The sequence below is a fragment of the Melospiza melodia genome, chromosome 8 (assembly GCF_035770615.1).
Source record: "Melospiza melodia melodia isolate bMelMel2 chromosome 8, bMelMel2.pri, whole genome shotgun sequence".
Classification (NCBI taxonomy): Eukaryota; Metazoa; Chordata; class Aves; order Passeriformes; family Passerellidae; genus Melospiza; species Melospiza melodia.
The window spans coordinates 32,512,236-32,526,115 of record NC_086201.1 but is presented as its reverse complement, the minus strand read 5'-3'; the positions used below and the strand labels follow the sequence as shown (position 1 = coordinate 32,526,115).

General features: G+C 42.5%; 1 protein-coding gene across 1 annotated transcript in view; it reads left to right on the top strand.

Moving 5' to 3' along the window:
* Window positions 1–13,880, top strand: part of ADARB1 (adenosine deaminase RNA specific B1) — a 39,670-nt gene that overhangs the window by 8,124 nt on the left and 17,666 nt on the right. The window contains exons 3-6 of the mRNA XM_063162563.1: window positions 5,906–6,020; window positions 7,822–7,990; window positions 8,497–8,645; window positions 9,257–9,425. Of these exons, the coding sequence (XP_063018633.1) occupies window positions 5,906–6,020; window positions 7,822–7,990; window positions 8,497–8,645; window positions 9,257–9,425 (602 nt within the window). The remainder of the gene's footprint in view (window positions 1–5,905; window positions 6,021–7,821; window positions 7,991–8,496; window positions 8,646–9,256; window positions 9,426–13,880) is intronic.

Below are 13,880 nucleotides of genomic sequence, written 5' to 3'. Positions count from 1 at the left end.
AAGTATTTTTTTTATTCAGGGGCTTTTGATCAGCCTGTCATCAGGATGTCATCAAGCACTTCACTGTGTTGCTTTGCTTTGAATTATAATTAGCTGTTAGTGAATTACATTAGGTCTTTTGCATATTAGTGATTTTGGTCTGGTATGTATTTAATGATTTAGGCATTTGTGCTGTTTTCAGGTCCTGCTTGATTTATCTTCTTTTGGAAGTCTGTGAGTTGTTTAATTACTTCAGACATTGTTTACTACGTAAAAAAAAGTGTTAGATTCAGAGATAATCCTAAAAAAATGAAAGGTAGAAATATGTGAGGGGAGGAGAAAATCAAATGCCAAGTGCTTAGGGGAAATAAAAGAAGTAGAGTGTGGTTTTGCCAGTGAAGATGGAATTGACTGTTGGGTGGCAGGTCCAAACCTGCCTGTAGAACATTTGTGGTGAGAAGAATGGAGTTGAGAGATGTTCCCTGTGATGGTGGTGGGGGTGACTGTGGCTGGATGTCTGTCTGTGACCCCAGCAGAGCTGCAGGTGCCCCAGAGAGAGTTAAATGCCGAGAAACAGGTGCAAAGTATCAAATAGTACAGAAGGGTTGCTGTAGTCAGAAATAGATTGTTGTGAGAATGATCTTATGGTCTGTACAGAAGGTTATGGAGGTGCTGGTGCTGTGGTTCAGTTCAAGCTTGTTTGCTTGCTCACAGAGATGAGGGAAGGTTCCCTGCAGTCAGGAACATCTCTGTGCTGGGAAAGTGAGTTAAACCCAGGAACACACTCAGTGTGTGCCTCAGAGTGGGTAGAAATGTCCCAGTGAGAAACTCAGCAGTTGTGCATTTAATGCACCTTGGCAGTGAGTGTGCCGGTGTTGAACAGATTGTCACACTTGCATTAGAGGAGTTTGCCCCTCCAAAACAAAGGAAATATTTTTATGGCTAGCTCTGCTTTGTGAACTGATCAAAAAAAAAAAAAAAAAAGAAATCAAGGAATAACAAAATAGTTTGGGTTGTAAGAAACCTTAAAGATTATCTTATTCCCACTGCCTGCCATGGGCACAGACACCTACCACTGTTCCAGGATGCTCCAAGCCCTGTCCAACCTGCCCTTGAACACTTCCAGGAATGGGGCAGCCACAGGCTCTCAGTGCCATGGCCTCACCACCCTCACAGGGAACAATTTCTTCCCAATATCCCATCTAAAGCTGCCCTTTGTCAATGGGAAGCCATTCCCCCTTCTCCTTCACTCCAGGCCCTTGCCTCAAGTCCCTCTCCAGCTCTCCTGGAGCCCCTTTATGCACTGGAAGGGCCTCTAAGGTCCCCCCAGAGCCTTCTCTCCTCCAGGTGAACACCCCAGCTCTCCCAGCCTGGCTCCAGAGCAGAGCCGCTCCAGCTCCTGGAACATCTTGATGGCCTTCTCTGGAGGGGTCTCACACCTCTGTCAAGGATGGCATGGTGCTGTCCCTAAAAGAAGTTGTCAGGCCAGTACCAAATGCTTTGGAGTAAAACTGAGAGAGGAACACATTGGTAGCAGTAATTCCCAGTAAATGCTTCAAAGCTGCAGCAGTCCAGGCTGCTGGGGTCACTCAGGGAACAGTTTTCCATCAGACACTGGGATCCTGCTGCTTGGAGGGATCACCTCTTCAGGACACTAATGGCTTATGTTAGAAAGCTGATATGGAGGTTTTACTGATGGTATTTCCTCAAAGTGCTTACTTAAAAAGACAACTGATTAGTCAAGGTGGGAAGAGAGCTGGAAATTGAATTTGTACACATTGAAGCTTAAATACATTCATTTAAATTAGAAAGCTTGACTGTGGTGAGAGAAAGCAAGTTGAGCTGCACAAATGAGCAATGTAGTTGCAAATGAGATCAGTTTGAAAAACATCACTAGAGTGAGTGTTTTTAATAATTCACCTAATTCAATTTATGCTTTCTGTAGCTGTGGACAGACATTGAAACAAAATGTTAAGCAGGAGAAATGGGGTGAGAAGCAGTTCTGAATGGCTCCTTGTACTTGATCTGGTTTTTTAGTCCTGGTTCCACGTGGGGCAAGGGGAAGTATGAAAAATTATTCAAATTTATAAAAGATAGACAAATAGTTATGAGCATGATTGGAGATCTGGGAAAGCTGCTTCTGGAGAGGTACTGAGGAGTTCTAGGCAGTTCATAGCAGTGGATTGCTGAGTGTATACAGGAGAATAAGAATGAGATGGATTCAAATCTGGGGAAAAGATACTTTGAATATAGTTATGGGAATATCATACATTATATGTTAGAATAATTACTGTGGAGTTGGAAGAAATATACAAGATACATCAGCATAAACAGTGAAAGACTCTACAACCAGGCAGAAGTTTCTTTAAATCATTACAAGAAACTTCTCTGAACTGTGTGTGCTGGTCACTGTTAAAAAAGGAGGACCTTGATTTTACCCACAGTGAGAAGTTTACATGAGCTGTGAAGATAAGAAGAAAAACTAAAACAAACCAAGGCAGAGCATTTCTGCTTGAGAAGGGTCCCTGGAGATTCAAGAAGAGCACAAAGGGCTGAGATGTTTTGGGTCAGTTCCTGTGAGAGCTGTGAGCTATTGCTGCTGCCTTTCCCACCATTCAGGGCATCACCAGCATCCATCTTGGGTGGTCTCCAGGGCCTTCCAAGGTCTTCTTCGGCTCCAGATTGACCTGAACTTCATCAGCTCCTGGATATTTTTCAAATGTGAAGGATCAGGGTGGTTCTGCTACAGCATTGCTGCAACATCTGTATTTAACCAAACCCAGCGTGTGTGTGTGTAGAAAAGGAGTGGATTTACTGTAAATTTATCAGAGAAGGGAGCAACGCACCCAAAATAATTTGGAGCTCACATGCCTTTCTGAGCCAACTGTCAGCTATTTTGGGTCTTTCCTTTTTTGAATTACTCAACTTGGAATAATGATTTAATGCAGAAGCGGGGGTAGAGAAACTGTGTGTGTCAGATGTTAGGGCATTCACAGGGAAGGTGAGACATGAGTTCAATTTCTGTTCCAATTAACATTTATTTATATCAAAGGCAGTAGAGCAGAATGTGATGTGAGAGATCCCTACTCAGCTTCAAGTCCATGGTTTTGAGATGGGGACAGCAGGATGTCATTTCTGGCCAGGAAGTCTTGTTCCTGGTGCTGCCTTATTCCCTTCTCTTCCATGCCCTTAACTGTGGCAATGCAATAGCCTGCCTGGGAGAGAGGGATAATTTTTGTGATTTCTTGGGGAAGTGTTCTTACCAAAGACCAGAATCTTAGTGGCTACATCTGTAGGCATTTAACAGTGTTTATTCCTCACTGCCCAGCTGTTGTCACACAATTTGTGTATCAAATAGAAATAAGAAAACTTTAACATATCTGCCTGTTTTCAGGCAGTGATTTTTTTTTTTCCTGCTCTCCAGTTCATCCTGGATTGTTTGGATCTCCAAGATTCATTTTGTATTGCTTGACTTCTGCTTAGTTCTTCTTATGAGTCCTCCCCAGTGTCCAGCTCCAAGTTCATCCAAGTATTTTTAGGTTTCCTTGCCAGCAGCTTAGCTCCAGGCTCTGTCAGATGCAGCTCCTTGTTATGTGAAAAAAAAAAGCTCCTTCTGGAAGAAGCTCATGGATGCAGCCTGTGTGCAGGCTCACTACCCAGCTGCTGCTCAGGGGGCCTTTTGTCAGTGGTATTAGCAGGCAAAATGGCCTGGCACTGCTTCCCAGAAACACAGGGCAGTTTCAGTTCCCAGAGTTGTGGGAGACTCCTCCAGCTACCAATCATCACTTCTTTAGAAAAGGTGAATCACATGGTTTTTTCCCTGCATGCCAAGCCTTTTCTAGCAGGTTTGAAGCCTCTATTAAGCATAGAATCATAGCATAGTTTGGGTTGGAAGTGACCTGAAGCATTTCCTATCTGGAATAGTTTGTTTCTGTAGTATTCCATCACAGTGTCATTCAGCATGATTTTACTATGTGCTGTCCAGCACATCACAGTGTAGGGCAGAGCAGAAAATACATGGATTACAGAAGTGAGAGCATGGAACTTGCAGCTGGGAAGCAAATATCCATCACTACACAGTGAGGCTAGGGATAAAACACTGCAATGGGGAATCTGTGCCTTGGCTATACAGTGATCTGCCCTCATGGCTCCAGGGAGCTTAATAATTTAAGCCTTTTGTGTATTAATTTCCAATTCTAGGACCAAGGTGATTAAAAAGCACTCAATTTTTTGCCTTTTCTTTTGTGTATTTATCTTAAAGTTCAGCTTTTTGCATTAGGTAAGTACTAGGACAATTAAATGCTGATTTTAGCCGTGTGGTTGTGCTGGCAGAACATGGACTAACCCAATTTTGGGTCCAGCAACAAAAAGACTGTATTTGAAAATCAGTGCCTGACCAGACATGTTCATGATCTCTGAGCTAAATTGTGTTCCTGAAAAATATATGGAGTTTCTGAGTTGCAGTCCATTCAAATGTTTCAAGAAAATTGGTGTTTGCAATGTCAGGAGTCTTCTGATTCCACAAATTGAGCGATTGCAAAACATGGATGAGGCTGGTGCAGCTGGGACCTGACTGCTGGTCAGTGTTTTCTGTCAGGCTCTGGTGAGAGCTGCTGAGCTCTGTGATCATGACACCCAAGGTTTAGTTATTTCTTGGCTGCTAAAGCTTTTCCAAAAGAAAGTTAACACTGAGAGCATGTCCACAGCATTTCTAGGCTGGTTGGTTCTCCTGAGCCTTGTTAGGGAAATGGGGGAATTTGGCTGGTGGTCTTCAAACCTTTTTCTTCTCTTTTTTCTGTTTTGTGTTTTTCTTTCCCCTTTTTCCCTTTGGGCATCTAAGATATCTGTCTCAGAATGGTTTGGGTTGGAAGGGACCTTAAAGCTCATCCAGTCCCACCCCCTGCATGGGCAGGGACACTTTCCACCAGACCACGTTGCTCCAAGCCCTGTCCAGCCTGGCCTGGAGCACTTGCAGCAATGGGGCAGCCACAGCTTGGCTGTTCCAGTGCCTCACATTCAGCATGTGAATGGCTCTGGTGGGTGTGACACAACACCTGTGCTCTGTGGCATGTGCAGCTGTGGGCCAGGTGTGCACACCTAGGACATCTCAGATACTGCTGGTTATCAATGCGTGGTTGCCTTGGCTTCAGCTTCTTTTCAGGTGAAAATTCAATAATTTGGTCTTGACTCATTTTTCCTATCAGTTACAGTTCCAGATGCCTTGAAAACAACAGGTGATATTTGCTGCAGTGCTGAACTGGATTGTCTGTCAACAGGAGCAGGATTGCTGTTTCAAAGTTCTCCTTCCTTTCAGAAGTTAGCCCCACTTACAGCTGATTTAAAGTTCAAGTTTTCCTGAAAGACAGAAATCTTTCCTAATTTTGAGACAGCTTATTTGGAGTTATACACTGATATTTTCTATTCCTAGCTTTGTAGAGGTCTTGTGAAAATAGGAAGCATTACACTAGGGTTGAAAACAAAATTGTCCTTATTTATATAATACTTAGATAAGGAATAAGATTGTTATAAATGGTTCATTTGAGGGGCATGGAGTTTTATTTCAATCTTATTGTCAGGTTCAATGTTGAGGATACGGAAATGATGAGTTTTGAGGTCTGAGCATGAGAGGATAGATTTATCTGTCTATCCAGTTGTTCTCCCAAGCCTCAAATGTTCATCAGGATCATGGGCATTAGGTGCTTCAGTGCTTTGCTTAGCACTGTCTGACCTTGTTTTGGTAGACATGGAGCACTCAAACCTCTGCTTCCACTTGCAAGGGACACCTCAATGTCAATTTTTGAAGTGAACAATAAAAACTCACTTCATTTGCTTTGTCCAATTCTTTACAAGTATAAAACTTTATAACCTAATGCTCCTGTAACTTTAAAATTATGTTTTTAATGTGCATTTCTGTGTGGTCCTACAGGTGTTAGCTGATGCTGTTGCACGCTTGGTTGTAGATAAATTCAGTGATTTGACAGAAAATTTCTCATCTCCACATGCACGTAGAAAAGTCCTTGCTGGAATTGTCATGACAACAGGTAAATTAAAAAAAAAGTAATATCTTGAATGCTTAAATATGAGAGCTCTGTTTGCATCTAGTAAACTCTTTTCAGTCAAGCAGTATTGAAATGTAGTTTTACTGTTTAATCTTGAAGGTGGACTAAATATAGTAATTAAATCTCAGGTACTTACAGGAAAATTAGACCTGCAAATTCTTCTTTTTCCACAGAGTTCCTGTCCTCTGCCTGAGACATCTGAGTAGCTCACAAAATTCAGGTTTTAAAGTTAATCATGAGGCTTTGGGAAAATAAATAAAATTCCCCATTGGTATTCCTGATTTGGGCACATTATGTAAGAATTACACTTCTTTTCAAGGTTTTAAGATTTTGCACTTGTTATTCTTGCTACATTTTATTCTTAGTGCTCTATGTTAGTCATTTGAGCAAAAATATCTGAAGAGAGCAGTTTATGTTTTGGCAGATGGCAGGGGTGTGCACGTGTCAGCAGTGGTGTCGTGGCTGACACGAGATCTCTGCTTGTCCAGATCACCCAAAGCAGTGAAGTTCTGCCCTAAACTCATCTGTGGCCATGCTGCTGCTGGCTTTCCTCACTTTAAGGTTTCTCTTGGTCTTCAATCCATGTGAACCCTTGGTGCAGTGCTCATTTTGGGGCTGTCCCCTCTGTGTCCCCTCCTGATCTCTTGCCTTCCCACTCACACAGGCTTTCGGGAGGTTTGGGAAGCCTTGATGTTCCTCAAGCTCTGTTGAGCAACAGCCAGACCTCCATCTGCTAATAACACTGTTTTAGCCCCAAATACATGAGGAACATGCTGTAGTTTTGTTTATTTTGTTTTGTGACATTTATTTGTGTTCTGTGATATTTAACAGGTTTTTATGCTATTTACAGCCCTGTATGTGCAATTCCAAGAAGAGTCATGTGCCAAAGAATTAAGACTTAACTAAACATGTGGATGCCTTTTGATTAACTGAAGAAATAGCTTTACACAGAATAAGAAAATATCTTGCCATGAACATGTGTCTGGGGAACACCTGGAATTCAATGATTCCATGGCACAGCCTTGTGTTACAGCTTGGTGCTTCTCCTCTGGCCTGTGGGCAGGAGGGCCCAGCTGGGCTCAGGTTCATTTAAATTGTTGGGCTTTTTTTTTAACCCCTGAGTGTTTTGCTAAGTGGCATTTTGACCCATCTTTCTTAGTCCTTCATCCAGCTGGGTTTTTTGAGTGATAAAGGCACTTCTCTGCTTAGAAAACACCCAGCCAACATATTTTTGCATGGAGTGGTTTAATACCAAGAACTACACATTATACTGCTAATCTTTACAGTGATTTAAGCATTTATATTTCTTTTTCCCCTAGTCTTGCCTTTCCTGTATTTGGCTCATACCTTTCCATAACATTTTGCTGCTTTAATGAACCAGAGTCCTTCAGATTTCTGTGAATATCTGCACAGGTGACCAGAAGGTAAAGCTGCAAGTTCTGGCTGCCTGAATCTCAGGAAAAAAAGCATTTTGGATCTCAGGCTTTAATTATTCTTCTTGAAGCAGCTCTTTCTACCTGCAGGTTTTCAATTTTTTAACTTGTCTGAGCTCCAGCATGAAAAGAGTAGTTCTCATAAGAACCACTGATAGTGCTGGTGCAGGGAGATATGGCTGAGTGAAGCTTTTGTTTTTAAATAAATTATCAAAAGAAAAACCATTTCTTTTTTTTTAAAAGAAGCAAACCACCAAGAAAAAAAGCCTTGTTTGGGTTTTGCAAGAATATCACTGAGTGCTTTATTTGTGATGTTAATTGCCTCTCCTTTCTGAAATTTTGTTTTGCAGGTACAGATGTGAAAGATGCCCTGGTAATAAGTGTTTCTACAGGAACAAAATGCATCAATGGTGAATACATGAGCGATCGTGGTCTTGCATTAAATGATTGCCATGCAGAAATCATAGCTCGGCGGTGTCTGCTGAAATTTCTGTACACACAACTTGAGCTTTACCTAAGGTGAGCTGGAGGGAAAAGATGCTGAGCTGATCCCACAGAGCTGAAAAGGTGTCTGTGGAAAACATGTGTCTTCATCATTTCAGTGTAAAGCGCTTGTCCTGTTGCATTAGGATGTTGAATTTAGAACTCGTGCCCTTTGCCCTGAAGTTGGAGTTGAACAAAACATTTATTCAGTGAGGTGTCAGTCATGAGAGGGGAGGACAAGGAAAATAATTGGCAATCATTTTGTAAGCTGTAAATGTATAAATCAGAATAATATGAAGTGAGCTAAAGGTTGCTGATGTTTCATTTAAGTGTCTGAAAACTCTTGACATCTGGGATTATCACAGGCTCTTTTTTTCTTTCTCGATGGTCCTTTAATTTTGTTAATTGTCACAACTGTTAGATTTATATAATAGAAATTTCAGCCATCCTGTGTTTGTTTTTAGTGCCTGTTAAGTCTGCCCAGCTTATGCCTATTTCCATGTTAATGTCAGTTTTGACTCCAGCTTTCTTCTCTGTTTCAGCAATAAAGAAGATCAGCAAAAATCCATTTTCATCAGGTCAGAGCAAGGCGGGTTTAAGCTGAAGGAGAATGTGCAGTTCCACCTCTATATCAGCACATCTCCTTGTGGTGATGCTCGGATTTTCTCACCCCATGAGGCAGCACAAGAGGGTATGGCAGCAGTCCTCCTCTTCCACCCAAGGGAGCTTGAATTATTCTTGGGGCATGTACAAGTGGCACGGTTAAAATTTAGGTGTCTTCTTTCCTTTTAGCATAGAAGTGTGTTAGACAAAGATCTCTTCCAAAAAAATCTGAGCTGTTCTTCCTCTGTGGTAGAAGTTCAGTGTAGAGTGATGAGCCCTGTGGTCTTGAAGAGGCTGATGCTAACTGAGATAAGCCAGTGAGTCAGCAAGTATTCCTACAGAACTAACCATCCCCTTTCCCTGTTTCCATCCCTAACAGCAGTTCTCTGCCTGCCCCTTCCACAGTCTGCCCATTAACTTCATTTTAACTCTGTAACACACAGAACAGAGCTCCAGAGCTGCCTGCTTCCTACTGCTCCTTTGGTGAAAGCTTGGTTTAACTGCAGGTGTGTTTTGGAAGGCAGTATTTGTGAGAGGTGTCTGGTGCTGTAGCTAAGTTGCCAAGAGCAGTAGGAACTGTGGTGCAAACCAGCAGTAACTGCAGGCAGAGCCCTCAAGTCAGTCCTTCTTACTGTGATTCTAATGTCAAACCCTCGGAGAAGGTTCCTCAGCTGATGCTGAGTGTTTTTTGTCCTTCAGACCAAGGGGACAGACATCCAAACCGCAAAGCCAGAGGCCAGCTCCGGACCAAAATCGAGTCTGGGGAAGGAACCATCCCTGTGCGCTCCACCACCACCATCCAGACCTGGGATGGGGTACTGCAAGGGGAGAGGCTGCTCACCATGTCCTGCAGTGACAAGATAGCCAGGTGAGACTCTGAATGCTTGGGTTTGTTGCTGTTATTGCTGCAGGAGGGCATGGGACAAGGGGGAATGGCCTTAAGCTGGAGCAGGGCTGGGTTGGGTGGGATATTGGAAAGAAATTATTCCCTGTGAGGGTGCTGAGGCCCTGGCACAGAGTGCCCAGAGAAGCTGTGGCTGCCCCATTCCTGGAAGTGCTCAAGGCCAAGGCTGGATGAGGCTTGGAGCAACCTGGACTAGTGGAAGGTGTCCCTGCCTGTGGCAGACGGGTGGAATAAGAGAAATCTTTAAGGTCCTTCCAATCCAAAACCATCCTGTGGTTCTGAGGAGGAGTGCTTGGTACCCACACTGAATGTGCAGGGAATTGATGGGTTCATCTCACTGCTTGGACACACTGTGAGGGTGGCTGTCACCCCTGTGATAAAGCTCTGATTCTTCACCTGCAGTTGGTGTCAGAGGCAAGGTCTAGTCACTCTGTACCATTCCAGCCACATCAAGTCATGACAGCTTTGTTTTGTATTTCTGTCACTGGGGAATAGCAGAGGAATGGTTTAGATTTTTTCCCCCTAAAGTGGTATAGCATTAGGAAAACTGTACAGTAAGTCTATTGCATTACTTATATTTAGATAACTTCCTCTGGTGATATATGCCTTTGCCCCATCATTGGAAATGTTCAAAGTCAGGTTGGATGGAGCTTGGAGCAACCTGGTCTAGTTGAAAGTGTCCCTGCCCATCCACAAGGATGGAAGAGGACAAGCTTTAAAGTCCCTTCCAACCCAAACCATTTCAGGTTATTAAAGATTCCTACATTTTCCATGAATAGTTTAGATTTGTATTATTTTTTTATGGTGAAAAGTGTCCCTGTTAAAAAAATCCTAATTGATGGGCACTTCTAGTTCTTACTCTAGAATTTTATTTCTAATTTAAATATTTTATTGAAATTAAATATTTTGTTTCCAGATCATTATTTTAATTTATATTTCATCAAATTCCTTTTTTGGAATTTTTCCAAAGTCCTTCGTTCTTTTTGACAAAGATTGAAAGATTTTTGTTGTTTGTTTTCAAAATCATAAATGGACAAAAAAAATCAGCAGTAGCTTTAACAAGCATTGGAAGGATGGGAGAGTTGCAACATTATTTTTTTAAATGAGTCTGCATGTTTGCAGCCTTTGTGCTCTTGCAAAGTAGATGAGGAATGCCAAATTTTCCAGCTAATGATACTTTGGTTATTTTCATTGATATGTATGCTATATCTGTTTTAATTAAAAGAGCTTTGCTGTTTTCTCAAGCCACTGTTAGCCTGATTTAAAGTTTAATAAAGATATTAAGTTGGAGCTATTCTTGTGAGCTGCATATGCCAAATGAAAAATAGAGGAGGAAGGTTATATAATGGCTTTGTTCCTTTAGTCTTGTCTCAAGTAATCACCATCTCTACTGAAGGAAGATGTTTTATTTTAGTTTAAATACCCCTAACATAATTGAGCAGTGCCTTTCAGAAGCTAGGACAGGCAGCTGGGGAAAGGTAATTCTATAAAAATGACATTTTGGCCTACTTGATAATACTTTCAGTAAAATTCACCAAATAAATCCCCAATTTCATGCCAGGGGCTTTTCCCAACCACATTCTTTTATCACATTGTCATTGCAAATATATTTTTAAAAAGCCAGTTGTTGGGCTAGAGCACATTTGACTCTTTTGTTGATTTTGTGTGATGCAGAGCAGAATCCATCTCTCGCTTCCATAGCTAGCTGTCACCTCTCCTTGGGGCTAATGGGAATAATTTTGTTTGTGCCAGTGAAGGAAGCAAATAGAACCCCTTGACACACAACAAAGACTTTATGACGGGTAAGGAGGCCCAAATTTTCTTTTTTTTTTTTTTTTTAACATTGCCCTGACATGTTTTGTCCATTTGCATTTGAAAGAATGCCTTGCTCCATAGTGTCCAGCAGTCAGTCCTCCAGAATGCCTCAGACCCTGGAATTTCCACTGAGCTTTCCCAGAGGTTCACAAGTCACAGCCTGGCAAAGATGTGCATGAATTTGGGGTGTGGGATTGCAGTTGTATCAAACCACTTGTGCCTCATCTGTGTGGTTTATCTGGATAGTCCAAGTTGCTGTTTCCAGCCTTTGGGTGCTTTGCTGCAGTGTGCTGCCCAGCACCCTCCTAGACCTGGTAGGAACATCCAAGAAAAGTTGTGAGAAATGTTTGAGGGCCATGAGTGTAATCCCACTTGGACTGGAAGCATTAAAACAGGATTTTATTTTCATTAAAACAGGATACTCTTTTCCTAATTGTACTCTTGTCCTGGTGTGTTAGAGCTTGGTGGCTCTGCACTAAGGTGTTAGGGGGGTTTCTGACCTGAGTTAACATAAATATACATGCATTTGTTTTAAATTATCCTGGCCTGCTGCCATGCTACTTCACAATGTTGACTTTTGTCATTTTTCTTTTGATGTGTTTTTCTGCCCATATTTTTGCTTTCACATAATTACCTTCTCAGTAAACATTCCAGTTAATGGCTAATGTCCTGATGAGAAGCACAAAATTCCTTATCACAGTTTCTTAGAAAAGCTCTAGGAGTTGAGGAAAACTTTTTTCAGTTGAGTTGTTAAAAGGGAAGTCATTGTTTCACTTCTACTTTAAAGAAGAGAAAATATTTTTCTGATAAATTTTTGTGTAAAAGAACATCACACACCCATCCACTGGCCTTTTGTGCTCATTCAGAGATTTGGGAAATCCAAACAGACCTTTGTAACTCAATCTTTCTCTTTTTTTTTTTTTTCCCCAAAAGTGAGCATTTCTCCTTGCCAGTTCTTAACCCAGTGGCAGTAGCTGATGTGAATTGCAGTGCATGGTGGCTTTGTGGCACTGGGGTGAAATACCTGAGGGCAGGTGGTGAGAAATGACTACCCAAGGTGTACCATTATGGAGCCTCTCAGCTGAGCTCACATGTGTTAGAATTTGGTTTAAACCAAGAAGAACAAAGAAAACTAAGTCTCTGTGTGTAAAAGGGGCAGAACTTTGAATGTTCTAAAAATACCCAAAAAAATGTGATTAAAACCAAAGGAGGTTAGATCTTGGTACCAAAAAAATGATGTATTTTATTTAATAGTAAAAGAGGCAATGAGAAAGAAGGAGGAAAGAAATAAATAAGTGTGTATGGGGGGTAGGGGAGGAGTGACAGGGGTTATGTAGGAGTGTGTCACCCTTCTGAGGTTCCCAGTGATGCCTTGTTGCTCCCCTCCATGTGTTCTTGGTGGTGAGGGTCCCCTGCAGCCCTGAGAGGTACAGAATGCAGTGGATGAATGTCAGTTTTGGGCAGGTGGGGATGCCCAGGTGCCTCCCTTGCAGGGGGCCAGCTGGACGCTGTGCCTTGCAGGACTCTGGGTGTGTTGCAGCTTGTGCAGGGTCTGGGGACCCCTTTGGAGGGCCTTTGATGGGCCATGACACCCCTCAGCTGTCCTGCAGCTTCTCCTGGGGTGAAGGTGAGCTCTGCATGGCAGAGGATGGCATTGCTGCCTCTGAGCAGGGGCTTTGTCACCACACAGCCAGACCTCTCCTCCCTCCTGCCTTGGGTGCAGGGTGTGTGCCAGCCTGGCAGCTGATGGCCCCAGGGCTGTGCTCTCCTCCCACAAGCTGTGCTGAGCTCCATCCATTCCTCTGTGAATGTATTCTTCACCCCCCAGCCCAGACCTGAGTCACTTCATCTTATCAACATGCACTCCAGGCCCCCACTCAGGGTTCTGGTGGTTTTCTCTGCAGCTTTTACACAATTTGCTGTAATAGGCAAAGGTCCTACATGAAGGTGTTGAAGTCATAAACTATAACACTTCAGTCTCCAACAACATGCAGGCAGCAAATCCAGGCAATGCCAGAAAAGCTGGGACAAGTCAGAGCTGTGTGGTTGCCTGCCTCAGTGCAGCTACAAGGGGAGAACTTTTCATGTCTATAACTGCAAATCTGAAATGGTGTTTTTGAGAAGAGCTGCTGTCAAAGACCAGAGACTTCCTGCACTTATGGTTTGTAGTGTGGGCTGCTGACCCAGCCACTTGATTTAAAACAAGCTCTCAGTCCTTGTGAAGGTACTGCTGCCTGTTTACAGTTGTGGCTCTTGAAGAGCAGTGGTCACAGAGAATTAATCTCTTTAGGAGACAGAGAGAAATCAGGTTTCAAGTGGTGCCCTCTGCATACCAGAAGGAAAAGTGATTTCTGGGATAGTGTTACATCTTCTACAGTGTCATCCTCTCTCACTTGCCATCAGCTGCAAGTAAAAACTTGTGATAAATGAAATGGCAACTAAATAATTTTCATATCTTCATAGTAATTGTTGTTTATAAATAATATTGATATGAGAAGCTCTTTGAACTGTAAACACTTGTCAGGTTTTGCCTTGTTCGAGTGGTTGCAGGAGACTTATTTTCCTGAGATGAATTTTGGCACCAGTTCCATGTGGACACCATTG